General features: G+C 40.4%; 1 protein-coding gene across 2 annotated transcripts in view; it reads left to right on the top strand.

The window, feature by feature from the left end:
- The first annotated feature begins 2 nt into the window (after nt 1–2).
- LOC134299906 (uncharacterized) overlaps nt 3–18,345 on the top strand; it is a 25,715-nt gene continuing 7,372 nt past the window's right edge. For both annotated transcript variants that reach the window (XM_062984056.1, XM_062984055.1), the window contains exons 1-4: nt 3–178; nt 4,106–4,158; nt 6,472–6,570; nt 14,727–14,997. In XM_062984056.1, coding sequence (XP_062840126.1) covers nt 142–178; nt 4,106–4,158; nt 6,472–6,570; nt 14,727–14,997 — 460 coding nt within the window. In that variant the 5' untranslated portion in view covers nt 3–141. The remainder of the gene's footprint in view (nt 179–4,105; nt 4,159–6,471; nt 6,571–14,726; nt 14,998–18,345) is intronic.

Here is an 18,345-nt window from a genome sequence, read left to right as displayed (position 1 = left end):
AGGGGAGATTTGAACCATATCCCTGACCTCAGGTTACCTGGAGTTCCACTGCCTCATAAAGGGTGGAATGTTCTTCTGTTTCCCTGGAAACAGCTCCATCATCTGGGCCTAGTGTAGCCTAGTTCAAGCAACGCCGCCAAAATGCCAGAACAGCAACAGTTGAGACCCCAGCTCAGAGGTATGAAGGATTTAGTTTCCCTTAGAATAATTAGGTGATAACAACATACTGAAGCACATGCTGTGTTTGCTTATGTCATGTATCATTGGGATGAGATCCCCTCTTTTGTCATAACATCTCCAGTTGTTTGCTGTAGCAACCATACACTGTATTTTAAGTAGTTGCTTTAAGGTTAAATGTGTCAGAAGTTTTTTCTTCTTAGACCAGTGGTTCTCACCCTTCCTAATGCCACGACTCCCTAATACATTTCCTTATGTTGTAATCAGGGCCGGCCGGAGATAAATTTATATGTAAAGCGAGGGGGGAAATTGCGCCCCCCCACCGGCGCCGCGGGAGGCGTGGCCATGTGCCGCGGGAGGCACATGGCCACGCCTACCGCGGCGCCGGCGGGCCCCGCCTCCTGCTCCCTGGCCCCGCCTCTCACGTAGCGTGGGAGGCGGGGTCACGGCGAGCAGCGCGGGAGGCGGGGCCAGGGCTGGCCCCGCCTCCCGCGCAGCTCACCCCGACCCTGCCTCTCACCCAGCGTGAGAGGCGGGGCCGGGGCGCACAGGCCGGGAGGCAGGGCTCCGCCCAGACGGGGCCTTGCCTCCCGCCCCGCGCGGCCTGGGCTTTTCCAGGCAGGCCGACTGCACTGGAGGTCCCTGCAGGCCGCGATCGCGGCCTGCAGGGACCTTCGGTGCAGTCGGCCCGCCTGGAAAAGGCCAGACGGGCGAGGCTGAGCTGCGTGGGAGGCAGGGCCAACCCTGGCCCCGCCTCCCACGCAGCTCACCCCGACCCCGCCTCTCACGCAACGTGAGAGGCGGGGCCGGGGCGCACAGGCCGGGAGGCAGGGCTCCGCCCAGACGGGGCCTTGCCTCCCGCCCCGCGCGGCCTGGGCTTTTCCAGGCAGGTAGACTGCACCGGAGGTCCCTGCAGGCCGCGATCGCGGCCTGCAGGGACCTTCGGTGCAGTCTGCCCGCCTGGAAAAGGCCAGACGGGCAAGGCTGAGCTGCGCGGGAGGCGGGGCCAACCCTGGCCCCGCCTCCCACGCAGCTCACCCCGACCCCGCCTCTCACACAACGTGAGAGGCGGGGCCAGGGCGCACAGGCCGGCCATCCAGGGCCATCCCAGCCGGCCATGAGCTCGCTCGTCACCGAACAGGCCTTCCTGTTCGCCGGCGAGTGAGCTCATGGTCCCCGCTGGGAGGGGGGAAGCCTGACGGCGCCCCCCGGGCCCTGCGCCCGAGGCGGCCGCGTCAGCGGCCGCCTAGTAACAACCGGCCCTGGTTGTAATGACCCCCAGCCATAAAATTATTTTTGTTGCTACTTCATAACTGTAATCCTGCTACTGTTATGAATCGTACATATCTGATATGCAGGATGTATTCTCATTCACTTGACCATATTTGGCACAGATACCTAATATGCCCAAATTTGAATACTGGTGGAGTTGGGGGGGGGGGATTGATTTTGTCATTGGGAGTTGTAGTTGACCTACAATCAAAGAGCATTCTGAACTCCACCAATGATGGAACTGAACCAATCTTGGCACACAGAACTCCCATGACCAACAGAAAATACTGGAAGGGTTGTGTGGGCATTGGTCTTGAGTTTTGGAGTTCACCTACATCCAGAGAGCACTGTGGACTAGCTTGGCAGAAGCTGGGGCTAACAACAGGAGCTTACCGCGTCTGTGAATTTGGACATCCAACCTTCTGATTAGCAAGTTCAGGAACTTAGCAGTTTAACCTCCTGTGCTACTGCAGCCGCATGCAAATACAGGTGTTCCAAAATCTTTAAAAATCCAAAATCTAAATCACTTCTGTTCCCAAGGATTTCAGATAAGGGATACTCAAGTTGTACAAAAACTCAGTGAGAACCAAACTGATGAGATTTTGAGCCTTGTATCTGGAGAGAGTGCTCCACCATGTGGCTAAAGTTGACTAACAATAAAAAAAATCATTAGTCTTTCCTTCCATCCCCTGCCTATTATTTATTTGGTGCTGTGTTCAGTGTGTGGGAAAGGCTACATTTTAGTCATATCAGATTTGGGAGCTTTGGTAACTGATAAATCACAGCCTCGGATGTACATCCCTAACCGTCATATTAAAGATAGATACTATTTAATGACATGTTTATGTCTTTTGCTCAACATCCCAGATGGCTCGTTCCTCCACTTTCCTATTTAAGAAATGCAATAAAAGAAAGAAAGAACCCACCCAGTACGGGCCTGCAGAACGTTGGATAAGTGAATATGTTGGATAATAAGGAGAGATTAAGGAAAAGCCTATTAAACATCAAATTAGGTTATGATTTTACAAATTAAGCACCAAAACATCATGTTATACAACAAATTTGACAGAAAAAGTAGTTCAATATGCAGTACAGTAGAGTCTCACTTATCCAACACTCGCTTATCCAATGTTCTGGATTATCCAACACATTTTTGTAGTCAATGTTTTCAATATATCATGATATTTTGGTGCTAAATTTGTAAATACAATACAGTAATTACTACATAATATTACTGCGTATTGAACAACTTTTTCTGTCAAATTTGTTGTATAACATGATGTTTTGGTGCTTAATTTGTAAAATCATAACCTAATTTGATGTTTAATAGGCTTTTTCTTAATCTCTCCTTATTATCCAACATATTCACTTATCCAACATTCTGCCGGCCCGTTTATGTTGGATAAGTGAGACTCTACTGTAATGCTATGTAGTAATTACTGTATTTACGAATTTACCACCAAAATATCACAATATATTGAAAACATTGACTACAAAAATGCTTTGGATAATCCAGAACATTGGATAAGCGAGTCTTGGATAAGTGAGACTCTACTGTAGCAGAATGGATATAGAGCTGATGAATAGGTATCAAGTTGGCCGTCCATATCCACAGACACTGTATCCATTGAGTCCTCCACCTACAGTTTCAAAAAATATCCAAAAAGTAATCCTTGATTTTGCCATCTATATATATAAAGGAGTAATGGTGTCTGTTCCTCCCACTAAACAACAAAAGTACAAGCCCCAGAACCTAGAAATTTGGCAACACAACCCACCATCCTTGTCCCTAGGTTCCGACAACAAAAAGAAAAGAAAAATAAAGTCCTAATTAGAGGGAGAGAAATAATTGTTTTTATCCAATTGCTGCCACTTAGAAGGCTAAGCTCCGCCCACTTGGTCTCCTAGCAACCCACTCAGCCCAGTGTTAATAAAAGAATAAAAAATAAAATAAATAAAAATAATACAATAAAAAACACTAAAATAATTAAAAACACTAAAAATTAGTACAATAAAATACTATAATAATAAAATAACTAAAAATAATACAACAAAATAATAAAATATAATAAATAAAAAAGATAAGTTACAATAAAATTAATTAAAAAATACAAATAACGTCAAATAAAAATTCCACAACAACTTTTAACCAATACCACCACCACTTTGCCACAGCAACGCGTGGACGGGCACAGCTAGTTTTATATAAGGGAGATCATATTATTACTATATCATACAGCACCCATGAGCACCCATAAATTGTGGTATCCTTGAGGGATTCTGGAACCAAATCCCAGTGGATACCAACGGGCTGATGTGCTTGAAATATGTACAAAGTGCAATAACACAACAAAACTTCCCCTGCTCTGAATTATTGGTTTTTCCTGGCAGCCACTGCCTCCTGAGTAAAATTCTTTCTTCATATCCACATACCTATCATTTGAAGTTTGTAGTTGGGGTTGAACTTAGGCCGCATCTGCACTGCTCTATAATCCAATTTTATAAAAGGTCCTCTTCATGATGAAGGTAAGCAAATGTTCAGATATCAATGGTGGGAAGCTCTGTAAATCAACATCAGATATAACTGAATCAGAATATGTCGCACATCCAAAACAATCTGCAAATGACTAAGTTGCCATCTTTTTTTTAATGCCAGGCAAACAATGCAACATGACAGACTTAATTCAGCAAAGAATTTCCCGTTCCAAGGTGAGGCCCAGGTTTGTTTCAATTACTTTCTTTTTTCTTGCATATCATGATGAAATAAGATAGTGGCCTTCAAACCTATTTGAAGAGATTAATGATCAGAGCTTTCCAAACGATGAGTTGCAGACTCGCAATACATTAATGTATCCGCTGCAATATATGGCTGTGTCACGGGAGGTTGGGTAAAAGTAAAGATTTTCCCCTGACGTGAAGTCTAGTTGTGTCTGACTCTGGGGGTTGGTGCTCATCTCCATTTCTAAGCCGAAGAACCAGCGTTGTCCATAGACACCTCCAAGGTCATGTGGCTGGCATGACTGCATGGAGCGCCGTTACCTTCCCGCCAAAGCAGAACCTATTGATCTACTCAGATTTGCATGTTTTCACACTGCTAGGTTGGCAGAAGCTGGGGCTAACAGCAGGAGCTCACCCTGCTCCCCGGATTTGAACTGCTGATCTTTCAATCAGCAAGTTCAGCAGCTCAGCTGGTTTAACCCACTGCAGTACCGGGGGGTCCATTACATCACGGGAACGTAATGAAAAACGATACAGAAATGTATCTTGTTATCTTATAAATCATATATTTTTAAAAATATATGGAAACAACAATATCTAGAAAAGCTAGTGCAGGAGTAACTGTAAAGGCAGTGGCAGCCACACAGTTAAAGGTATGTGGAAAGTATTGTTTTTGACATTTTGTTTCAAAATGGGATGGCTTTTTTGGATAGTAGCCCACATGTTATGGACAGAATTCTTTAATTTCCCATTTGTTCTCTTCCTGTTAATTATTTACTAGTCTGTTTCGTGTATAAATGAGCATAAGCCATGCCCACCTGAAGGTTTTTGCAGGAAAATGCTAAACAAATTAAGTTTTGTGGTCAACTAGAAGCTTTTATTTGCCCACAGTAAGTGGACTTGAAATTATTTAAAGCTACCAACAGGATCTTCGAATGTATGAAGTTAAACACATGTCACATATTGATGCAGTTGTATATAAATCAAAATAGAATTGTTGTTTAGAACTTTTTATTCATTAAACTGAGTCCAAGTGAACATGCTAGCCATTTACAATTTTAATGTCTCTATTTCAGAAAGTATTTTCATCTGTTTTAAATTAATTTATTATTTTTAATTTATAATTGACTATGTTTAACAAAAGGAGCCGTAGTGGTGCAGTGGGTTAAACTGCTAAGCTGCAGAGCTTGCTGACCATAAGGTGTGTGGTTCGAATCCATTGGATGGGGAGTGAGCTCCTGTTGTTAGCCCCAGCTTCTGCCAACTTAGCAGTTCAAAAACATGCAAATGTGAGTAGATCAATAGGTACCGCTCCAGTGGGAAAGTAACGGTGTTCCATGCAGTCATGCCGGCTACATGACCTTGGAGGTATCTATGGACAACGCTGGTTCTTCGGCTTAGAAATGGAGATGAGAACCAACTCCCAGAGTCAGACACGACTAGACTTAATGTCATGGGAAAACCTTTACCTTTACTATGTTTAACAATGTTACTAGCCATCTTGAACCCCAGCTTGGAAGAACAATGTGAAACTAATAAGTAAGTGAATAATAAGACAGGATCCCATTCCTTTAAGAAAAAAAAAATAAAACAAGCAAAATATTGGTTTAATTTTATTTAAGTGCTGCTGCCATTAGAGCACTTTCCCCAGTACATACTGAACTATTTCTACATTAATGCCTATGTGCTATTGCGACACACTAAATATTGTATAAAAATAAAATATTTAGAGAAGGGTGCATTGAAAAAAGAGATTAATATCTATAGGTTCAAACCAAAGGATATACAAAATAAATACAGCCAATTGCGATTTCAACTTAATATAGTACAGCACAGATAAAAGAGAACTGAATTAATTGTAGTAAAACACTTACCATGAAGGTGCTTCATTTGTGCACCTAAGGTTGCTATTAAATTAAAATGTCCCCCATAGGACAGCCAGAAGTATTCATGGGCTGGGCAAGTGGAGAGATGTCTATAGAAATAAAACATGGTAAATATCTGTGTTTTTCTCTTCATAAAGTATTGTGGGCAAGGGGTGGGGAGGTTTGCATGTCAATCTTAAGAACTCAAAACATTTCTCCATACTACTGCTTAAGGCCCCTTCCACACAGCTCTATAAAATCCACATTGAACTGGATTTTATGGCAGTGTGTAGTCAGATAACCGAGTTCAAAGCAGATATTGTGGATTCTCTGCCTTGATATTCTGGATTATATGGCTGTGTGGAAGGACCCTTAGTGAGCCAAAAGAAAATCTTACTAATGTGAATGGTATGTTTCTCCACTTCGGTCTCTCATTCAGCCACCTGTGGACCTGGGCATGTACAGAACTTTATACATGACGGACTATCAGCCGTACACTGAATATTACCAGTATCCACCCAACATGGAGCTCTCACAGGTATACAGCTTCTGATTTCCTTGCTTAAAGAATTATTGTCTCTGACCATGTAAACATGTTCTGTTTACTCCAGAAGTTTCCAGATCAGTTACGTCAGTAGTTCAACAGTGTAGTAGTTTTGCTTCATCAACACTTTTCTTCACCTCCTTTGTTTCACCATAAGGAAGTTTCCCAGGTTCCAAATTTCTTGGAATATGGTGTCTTCAGCCTTGGCAAGCCTTAATAGGCCTTTAGGTAAAGGTTTTCCCTGACGTTAAGTCTAGTCATGTCTGACTCTGGGGGTTGGTGCTCATCTCTATTTCTAAGCCGAAGAGCCAGCTTTGTCCGTAGACACCTCCAAGGTCATGTGGCCGGCATGACTGCATGGAGCGCCGTTACCTTCCCGCCGGAGCGGTACCTATTGATCTACTCACATTTGCATGTTTTCGAACTGCTAGGTTGGCAGAAGCTGGGGCTAGCAGCGGGTGCTCACTCTACTCACCGGATCCTGGAACTACAGTAGAGTCTCACTTATCCAACATAAATGGGCCGGCAGAACGTTGGATAAGCGAAAATGTTGGATAATAAGGAGAGATTAAGGAGAAGCCTATTAAACATCAAATTAGGTTATGATTTTACAAATTAAGCACCAAAACATCATGTTATACAACAAATTTGACAGAAAAAGTAGTTCAATATGCAGGAATGCTATGTAGTAATTACTGTATTTACGAATTTAGCACCAAAATATCACGATGTATTGAAAACACTGACTACAAAAATGTGTTGGATAATCCAGAACGTTGGATAAACGAATGTTGGATAAGTGAGACTCTACTGCAGGGGTCCCCATACTAAGGCCCAGGGGCCGGATGCGGCCCTCCGAGGTCATTTACCTGGCCCCCGCCCTCAGTTTTATAATATAATATATTGTATATACATATAATATTGATAATAATATTATAATGTAATACAATATAACACTAATAATAATACCATATAATAATATTAATTATATATTCTAAATGACATATAATATTACTAATAATATTACAGTATAGTGGTATAGTTCAATAAAGTAATATATAATGCTAATATTGTGCTATGCTAATAATATAATATATTGTATGTACATATAATATTGATAATAATATTATAATGTAATACAATATAACACTAATAATAATACCATATAATAATATCAATTATATATTCTATATGACATATATTACTAATAATATTACAGTATAGTGGTATAGTTCAATAAAGTAATATATAATGCTAATATTGTGCTATGCTAATAATATGTTGTATGTAAATATAATTTGTAAGCCACTCTGAGTCCCCTTTGGGGTGAGAAGGGTGTGATACAAACGTAGTAAATAAATGCAGTAAATAAATAAATAAATTTTAGACTTAGGCTCGTCCAAAGTCTGAAATGACTTGAAGGCACACAACAACAACAACAACAACAACAACAACAACAGCCCTAATTAACTTGACTATCTCATTGGCCAGAAGCAGGAGCACACTTCCCATTGAAATCCTGATAAATGTATGTTGGGTTAAAATTGTTTTTATTTTTAAATATTGTATTGTTCTTTCATTGTTGTTGTTGTTGTTGTTGTTTTTGCACTACAAATAAGACATGTGCAGAATTTGTTTGTATTTTTTTTTTCAATTGATAATCCAGCCCCTCAACAGTCTGAAGGATTGTGGACCGGCCCTCGGCTTAAAAAGTTTGAGGACCCCTGCTCTACTGTCTGGAGGCCTGGATGGTGCTTCCATACACACAGAGGCTGGCATCAAGCCAGTTCCAAGATCCACAGCATACATGGCTTGGCAGAATGCAGTTTTGTTTTGCAACTTTCCCTCTCTAGAATGAATGTCTGTGCATCAGTAGAGAGCTTTGGCTGTTGCACAATGATTCCCATTCTGCGGAATCAGGTTCACTGTATAATCTGGTTTATACTACAATGCACTGATGCGCATTAAGGCTTTTATTTCAGACTTTGCTTGTGTTGGGCCTAAAGTGCACTACAGTGCACCTGCATGGCATGGGTTGTCTAGTCGTGTATTGAAGATAGCTTGAAGGTGCATTAAACAGTCAGTGTCGATGAGGTTGTGCACCTGGTTGGAATGCCTGCTTAGACATGAGAGGGTTCTTGGATGTGCACATAATATTTCTACACCAAACAGACAAGAGCCTAACTGAAACAGCAGGGGAATCAAAGCAGAAAGTGAAAGAATGAACACATGATGGGATTACTTACTTAGGTGATCCCTCGTAGCCCGAGGATGATAGCTCTCCAAGCATAGTTTCTTGGCAGTGGATACATAGGTGGCTGTGGAGACCTATTCTTGACTCGCATGTTCTTCCGCAGTGAGCACATCAGTTTCCAGATGGAAGGCGGTTCTGGTCAGGGTTGGCTTGATGTGCCTTCCTCTTGGCATGTTTCTCCCTTAAGACCTTCATTCGTGCCTCTGCAGCACTGCTGGTCACAGCTGACCTCCAGTTAGAGCACTCAAAGGCCAGGGCTTCCCAGTGATGGTGGTATTCTGGTGGGAAGAACCAGGAGGTGTTCTTGCTTTTGCCTGACGTCTCTCGTAGTGTGGAGCACACGTTGGCCAGAAAATGTTGCCAAATTTAATTGGAGGAATGAAGGGAGACAGGACATTTTCAGTGAGGCAGAATGTAAAATAAAAACAATATAGCTGCTGTTACCAACATGGTAACAGCAGCAAGATTGTTAATAGCTAAAAAATGGAAAGGAGGGGGAAAGTGCCAATTGGAAGAATGGTATAAGGAGATTTGGGATATTGCGCTAAATGATAAATTGACATGTAATATTAAAATTAAAAGAGGGTTAATAAAAAGGGATGATTTTGGAAAGATATGGGGAAAATTTATAGAGTTTGTATATATAGAAAGTTTCCCCTGACGTTAAGTCCAGTCGTGACCGACTCTGGGGGTTGGTGCTCATCTCCAGTTCTAAGCCAAAGAGCCGGCGTTGTCCATAGACACCTCCAAGGTCATGTGGCTGGCATGACTGCATGGAGCACCGTTACCTTCCTGCCGGAGCGGTACCTATTGATCTACTCACATTTGCATGTTTTCAAACTGCTAGGTAAGGGGAACAAACCTGTAAAAGAAACAAGGGAATTTTGGAAATAAATATTGAAATTGGCTGCTCTGGGGTGAAGGGATAGCACTAGCCGAAGGGTAATAAAAGGTAAATAATATGAGTATGTAATATAGCTAGAGAGTGAGAATATTATAGGAGCTATGATATACATAATTCTGTACTGCAAATTTGTTAAAGAATGTACAAGAAGTTTTAAGTACTGAATATGTAAAATTCACAATTATTCAATAAAATTTATTTTTTTTAAAAGGAGGGGAACAAAGGGGACAGCATCTCCCTCCCCTCAGCTGTGTGGAAGGGCCCCAAGTCTTAAATGAACTGCTTGAATTTGTCCTTTTACCGGGCATAACGAAAAATACTGTGTTGTTTGTGGGAATTAGGGATGCAGGACCCTCATAAAAGTGAAAAACCTTGATTTTTTAAAAAATGCATTTTTTTAAACCAGAGAGAACCCCTGTCTAGGAATCTTCAGAAATCATGAATCTGTTTAACATTTAAAGGGTATTTTAAAAAGTAGGGACATAAAGAATTTGGAAATATTCATTTCCAAATTGCAAAATGTTTTCTCTGACAGTTAAAAGTACCAGGGTTGTTGTATGTCTTTCTGGCTCTGTGGCCATGTTCCAGAAGTATTTTCTCCTGACATTTCGCCCACATCTATGGCAGGCATCCAATGGGTACTAGTTAAAAGTACCCATTAGAAGAATAATAAAAGTGTCCTGTTTAGAAGAATTTTAAACAAGTTTGTCCTGATAGCCATTCTAAAGTGTTGAGCAAGAATTATTCTTCAGAAAAAAAATACATTTTTATTTTAAACAAATCCCTTTTCTGCATTGAAAATTGCTTTTTCTGCACAGAAAACCTGTGCAGAAAACCTCTTTCCTTTTCAAAAACAAAACATTTTCTTCTCCTTGTAGGGATTTGAATAATTACAAAGTAGATAAAACCTTTGTGGAGGACTATTCATTTTCTGTACCCGGGAGAAAACTATTTTAATTATTCAACCTTGCAAGTGAGGATGAAATGGTCAGATGTTCCTATTAAGAATACACACACAACACAAATTGTTCAAAAGAATATCTAGTACAACTTATAACATATTAAGGATAATTGTTTATTTTGGGCTACAATTATGTGTTTAGAATAAAGTATGTAAGATTTCTTGGCATGTCACAGTATATACATATATAGAATAATATAATTCAATAATAGAACTGTGGTTTTAAGGATTTGAAATGACAGGTTTTTATGCAGCATATAATTATTATAATAATTTAATTATAAGTATTACATTATTATATCAAATGGTTGAGTGTTTTTGTCAGTTTCCCATGGATTTTAAACAACAGTAATATACATGCTTATGATAAGTATACATCCATAATATCCTTTGGAATAGATCTTGGGGTTTGTTTGTTTTTTTGTTTAATTTTCCTCTTTGTTTTCATCATGATCCTTTAAATGCCTGGTAGCGGTGAGTTTTTAGCCAGCCTTTGCTGAATTTCTCTAATACTGTGTCTCAGGACACCTATTGATAGCGTCAATGTTCACCAATGCCTTACAGATATTTTCCACACATGCTCAATTTGACTTTTTCTCATTTAGTTGTATTAAACTGAAAAGGATTTTCCTTTGATACAAACGAAGTATTCAGTAGTGATTACATAACATCCTTGCTTTATGTATTTGCTCAGGCTCCTTCTATACTGCCCTATCATTCAGATAATCAAAGCAGATAATCCACATGAGTCTACACTGCCATGTAATCCAGTTCAAAACAGATAATCTAGATTGTATATGGTAGTGTAGAAGAGAGGCATGACTAGGATTGGTGTCACCCATTGAGGGAACTCATAGTGTCACCCCCATGGACCTCCTCCCATGTCAAACCATGCCACAATATTCTAGCTAAAATATCAGAAAAATTGAGAAAATACATGACTTAAAAAATCCTATCAACAACTTTAAAGTGCTAAAACCACATGATTTGAAGTATCATTATGACTGAGTAATAATGATGGCTCTGACTGGAGCTCATGCACATTGGAAGGTTAAAAAATAAATTAGCACAGAGTTTCAGCTTTGTAGGCAAACTGAGCTTTTGTGGTTATATATAACTAAAGGAATATTTCCATTTTAAAAGCACCAATGTATTTCTGTTTAATGGTATTTTAATATTTGTATATTTGTCTACTGTATATACTCGAGTATAAGCCTAGTTTTTCAGCCCTCTTTTTAAGACTGAAAAAGCCCCCCTTGGCTTATACTCGGGTGAGGGTCCTGGTTGGCTTATATTTGGGTCAGCTTATGCTCGAGAATATATGGTAGAAAAAGGAAGAAAAAGGAGGTGATAGGGCCACTGCAAGGAGAAGATGGGGTGATGGCGACAGGGGATAGGGAAAAGGCAGAACTGCTTAATGCCTTCTTTGCCGCGGTCTTCTCACAAAAAGAAAGCCATCTTCAACCTCAGCAACATGGAATGGACGAAGGATTGGGGGAAATCCAACCCCAAATAGGGAAACAAGTTGTCCAGGAACACCTGGCCTCTCTAAACGAATTCAAGTCCCCAGGGCCAGATCAGCTACATCCAAGAGTATTGAAGGAACTAGCAGAAGTTATTTCAGAACCACTGGCAATTATCTTTGAGATTCTTGGAGAACGGGAGAAGTCCCAGCAGATTGGAGGAGGGCGAATGTGGTCCCTATCTTCAAGAAGGGAAAAAAGAACGACCCAAACAATTACCATCCGGTCAGCCTCACATCAATACCAGGCAAGGTTCTGGAAAAGATCATTAAGGAAGTGGTCTGCGAACACTTAGAAACAAATGCGGTCATTGCTAATAGTCAACACGGATTTACCAAAAACAAGTCGTGCCAGACTAATCTGATCTCTTTTTTCGATAGAGTTACGAGTTGGGTCGATACAGGGAATGCTGTGGATGTAGCCTACCTGGATTTCAGTAAGGCCTTCGACAAAGTCCCCCACGACCTTCTGGCAAACAAACTAGTAAAATGTGGGCTAGACAAAACTACGGTTAGGTGGATCTGTAATTGGCTAAGCGAACGAACCCAAAGGGTGCTCACCAATGCGTCGTCTTCATCATGGAAAGAAGTGACAAGTGGAGTGCCGCAGGGCTCCGTCCTGGGCCCGGTTCTGTTCAACATCTTTATTAACGACTTAGACGAAGGGTTAGAAGGCACGATCATCAAGTTTGCAGACGACACAAAACTGGGAGGGATAGCTAACACTCCAGAAGACAGGAGCAGAATTCAAAACGATCTTGACAGACTAGAGAGATGGGCCGAAACTAACAAAATGAAGTTCAATGGGGACAAATGCAAGATACTTCACTTCGGCAGAAAAAATGGGAATCAAAGATACAGAATGGGGGACGCCTGGCTTGACAGCAGTGTGTGCGAAAAAGACCTTGGAGTCCTCATGGACAACAAGTTAAACATGAGCCAACAATGTGATGCGGCAGCTAAAAAAGCCAATGGGATTCTGGCCTGCATCAATAGGGGAATAGCGTCTAGATCCAGGGAAGTCCTGCTCCCCCTCTATTCTGCCTTGGTCAGACCACACCTGGAATACTGTGTCCAATTTTGGGCACCACAGTTGAAGGGAGATGTTGACAAGCTGGAAAGCGTCCAGAGGAGGGCGACTAAAATGATTAAGGGTCTGGAGAACAAGCCCTATGAGGAGCGGCTTAAAGAGCTGGGCATGTTTAGCCTGCAGAAAAGAAGGCTGAGAGGAGACATGATAGCCATGTACAAATACGTGAAGGGAAGTCATAGGGAGGAGGGAGCAAGCTTGTTTTCTGCTGCCCTGCAGACTAGGACACGGAACAATGGCTTCAAACTACAGGAAAGGAGATTCCACCTGAACATCAGGAAGAACTTCCTCACTGTGAGGGCTGTTTGGCAGTGGAACTCTCTCCCCCGGGCTGTGGTGGAGGCTCCTTCCTTGGAGGCTTTTAAGCAGAGGCTGGATGGCCATCTGTCAGGGGTGCTTTGAATACGATTTCCCGCTTCTTGGCAAGGGGTTGGACTGGATGGCCCATGAGGTCTCTTCCAATTCTACTATTCTACTATTCTATGATTCTATGATTCTATGGCACATTTATTATTTTTCTCTATTATTATTGGTATTATTACATTTATTATTTTTCTCTATTATTGTTGCTACTATTACATTTATTTGACTCTATTTTTATTATTATTAATAATACATTTATTATTTCACTCTGATCTTATTATTATTATTACATTTATTATTTTACTCTATTTATTATTGCATGTATTATTTTCCTGTATTTATTATTATTACATGTATTATTTTACTCTATTATTATTAAAAGGATACATAAGCACATTTTCATTGAAGAAGATGAGAATAATGATTTGATCAGAGTTGGACAGTCTTATCTTAAATCTGAGCTTTATGTAAATATTCAAAAACATTTAACCTTCTGATGCCTCAATTAATGTAATTTTATTGGTATCTATTTTATTTCTGAAATTTACCACCCTTGGCTTATACTGGAGTCAATGTTTTCCCAGTTTTTTTTGTGGTAAAATTAGGTGCCTCGGCTTATATTCGGGTTGGCTTATACTCGAGTAAATACGCTATTTTAAATTGTTTGCTGATGTTTTTTATGTTGTTTTTTAAAAAATAATTTTATTAAAGGTTTTCAAACTACTTGTACATTGAAAGGGGGGGAACAATATTTATTGATGTTTTTTATGTTAAGCCGCTTTGATTCTCCTGCGGGAGAGATAAAATGGGGTAATAATAATAATAATAATAATAATAATAATAATAATAATAATAATAATTTATGCTAAAACACTGCACAAAAATGTTATAGGCATTCACCGTGGTCTCACCTTCTCTGGTGATGAAGCCCAGACTGGTTTACACCCGCCATGACCAGTCTAGTGACACCACTGTATTCATTGTTGCCACAAGACCTAGCACTTGCAGCATATAGATCTCCAAAGTATCTATTATTTGTGTGTTTTGCTTGTACAGAAACTGAAGCTAGAAGCCCAGCTAAAGGAAAAGGAATTTGCAAGGCATGTTGAGGAGCCTATGAAATATATGGAAGAGCCCCTTTGTCATGATGTTGCACCGCCTTATCCTGTAACAATGTGTGGGAAGGTGTCAAAAGTCCAAGAAGCTCCACCAGGTTTTCAACATATCCAAGTTCAATTGAACAACACTGCTCCTGCAGAGTCAGTTGCAACCCATTCAAAGGAAAGAGAGAGACGGGATCAGATAACGCATGGAGATGCTATACAAGGTAAAGAGGCAAAATTCTTGCAAAATTCTTAGCAAATTAATTGCCATTTGGGTTGAACTAGTGGAACAATGCCTTCATATATGATGAAAAACTCAACATTATGTGGTATTAAGGAAATGTGTGAAGAGCCTGTTTGCAACAGTTCTCCATATCTAGCGTCTTTGTTGCAACCGTCCCACAATAAATTGGAATAAAGGCATACTGATATCTGCAGTTCCCCCGGAGCATTAGCAAACCACATCAATCATCATTGAATGCGCTCAACCTACTTCTCTTTTTTATTTCTCCTTCCACAACATGTGTTATGAAAACATCATCTGGAAAAGCAGAGTAAAATATTCAAACCATTTTGATGTTGAAAATATAAGATAGGTAGCATTTTTTTAAAAAAGAAAAAGAGTTTATTCTCTCAAGTTTTAAGCAGAGCAGTGGTTCACAGTTCCCCAAACTGTTTTTTTTTTTGGGGGGGGGGGGGGCAGGCTATAGTTTGAAAAAAAATGAACAAATTCCTATGCACACTGTACATATCTTATTTGTAGTGCAAAATAACATGAAAGAACAATGCAATATTTAAAATGAAGAACAACTTTAACCAACATAAACTTACCAGTATTTCAATGGAAAATGTGGACCTGTTTGGGGCTTTCTTATAGAATCATGGAATCATAAAGTTGGAAGAGACTCCAAGGGCCATCCTGTCCAATCCCTTTCTCCCAGGCAGGAACACACAATTAAAACAACCCTGACAGATGCCCATACAGCCTCTGCTTAAAGACCCCCAGGGAAAGAGACTCTGCCACCCTCCTTGGCAACGTATTCCATTTCCAAACAGCTCTTACTGCCAGAAAGTTCTTACTAAAGTTTAAGTGGATTTTTTTCCTGCTTTTTAAATCTGTTGCTCCATTGTGTCCTAGTCTCCAGAGCATCAGAAGACAAGCTTATTCTTTTCTCAGTGTGGCATCCTTTCAAATATTTAAACATGACTATCATGTCCCTTCTCAATCTTCTTTTCTCCAAGCTAAACATAGCCAGCTCCCAAAACAACTCCTTAAAGAACTTTGTTTCCAAATCTTAGAGCATTTGTGTTGTCCTTCTTTGGACAAGTCCCTTCTTGTCAATGTCCTTTTGGATTGCAATGCCCAGAACTGGATATGCGAGGGTTGGATGAAAAGTAATGCCTCCACCTTTGTAACTCCTCAACAGATGGCAGTGTTGGTATGCGGCAGGTACTGGCTTGTTCAGTGGACTTTCCTGTACTGTTCCATTTGGCAGGAAGCCTTAGTATTGAACGGTTGTGTTGTTAAAGTGCGAAGTATGGAACCCTGCGCAGATGGTCGGTCAACGCGACTTAAGCAACATGCAGTCATTGAATTCTTGACAGCAGAAGGTGTCACTCCAAAGGAGATACATCAGAGAATGCAAGCTGTTTATGGTGCATTGTTTAGCGAGTAAGTTTAAAGATATTAAGGTGGGAACATCTGACATGCGTGACAAACAAAGAGTTAGACATCCTGTGACAGCAGCCACCAAGTTTCACATGCAAAACGTTGACACATTGATTCAGGACGATCGTCGTATCACTCAGAGAGAAATTTCAAGCATAATCAGCATTTCACAAGAACGTGTGGGTCACATTATTGCTTTGCTTGGCTATTGGAAGATCTATGCACAATGGATATCCAGGATGCTGACACCTGAAATGAAAGCGCACAAATTTGAAATTTGCCAGGAACTCCTCTCGCTTTATGAGAATGAAGATGACGCCTTTCTCCATTCAATTGTGACAGGAGACAAAATGCGGGTACACCATTATGACCTGGAGACAAAGCGTCAATCTATGGAATATCGACACAAAGACTCACCCCAGAAAAAGAAATTCAATACACAGCCCTCAGCTGGAAATATCATGGCAACAGTGTTCTGGGATGCAGATGGTGTTATCCATGTTGATTTCCTTGAACGTGGAACAACAATAAATTCAGAGTGTTAAATCACAACGCTGCGAACTTTGAAACGATGGCTAACAAGGGGCCGAAAGGAAAAGGGAAATACCTTCCTGCAGCATGACAGTGCCAGACCACACACTTCACATGCCACCACAGCAGAACTTCAGAGACTGGATCTCACCACTGTATGGCATCCTCCATACAGTCCAGATTTAGCACCGTCTGACTTCCACCTGTTCGTGATAATAAAAGAAGATCTACAGGGACATCACTATGCTTCTGATGAAGACATTGAGAGAACTGTGAGATGTTGGTTGTGGAAACAGAGTGTTGACTTCTTCAATTGACGGCTCCAGAAAACTTGTTCATTGTTGGCAGAAATGTATCCAATTGTCTGGTGATTATGTGGAAAAGTGAATAGTGGTAGTTAAAGAGCACATTCTGAGGATTTTTTCTGTATTTGATTTATTCAAAAATTCCCATCCAATTCCAAGTAACGAAGGTGGATGCATTACTTTTCGTTCAACCCTCGTAGTTCTCCAGATGAGGTCTCACCAAATCAGAACAGAGTGGGACTACGACTTCTCTCCATCTTAACACTACAGTGTTCCCTCACTTATCACTGGAGTTACGTTCCAGGACCACCTGCAATAAGTGGAAATCCGCGAAGTAGGGGCACTATATTTATTTTAATATTTATACATGTATTTGTACATTTATGTATAATATTTATACTTATATAAGTATAAATATGTAATAAAATGTAATAAAAATAACATAATATTTATACATTTATGTAGTAGTTATACACTATTTTAAGTCTTTATCAACCAATTGTGTGTTGATAAATCACTTCCTTCTCCTCCTGTTGCCGCTTGGGCTCGTTTTCTCTCCCTTTGACTTCTCCTTCCTCCCTTCTTTAGGCTGTAAATTGTAATTTTTTATGATTTATAATAGTATTTTAGAGTTTATTAAAAAACCACAAAACAGCGAATCTGCGAAAAGTGAACCGCAAAGTAGTGAGGGAACACTGTATACTACTATTGATGTGCAGTCTAGAATCACATTGACTTTCTTAGCTGCTGAATCACACTGTTGACACATGTTTAGTTTGTAGTCTACTAAGACTCCTAGATCCCTTTCGCATGGACTGTTTTCGAGTCAGGTGTCACTCATCCTATCACTGTGCATTTCATTTTTATTACCACAGTGTAGTATCACACATTTCTCTCCTTTTTACACTTTGCACAGACAATGAAGTGTAAAAAGTTTTCAAAATGATAAATTGAGGATATTTTTCTTCACCTCTCTGATTGAACCATCCCTGAAATCATAAAGCTATCAATGGGCATTTTTTAAAAAAATGAATATGCATACTCGGGCAATGGTGGGTATATGCACC

This window comes from Anolis carolinensis, chromosome 6 (genome assembly GCF_035594765.1).
Source record: "Anolis carolinensis isolate JA03-04 chromosome 6, rAnoCar3.1.pri, whole genome shotgun sequence".
In the NCBI taxonomy this organism is placed as follows: domain Eukaryota; kingdom Metazoa; phylum Chordata; class Lepidosauria; order Squamata; family Dactyloidae; genus Anolis; species Anolis carolinensis.
This window is presented reverse-complemented; position numbering and strand designations above follow the sequence as displayed.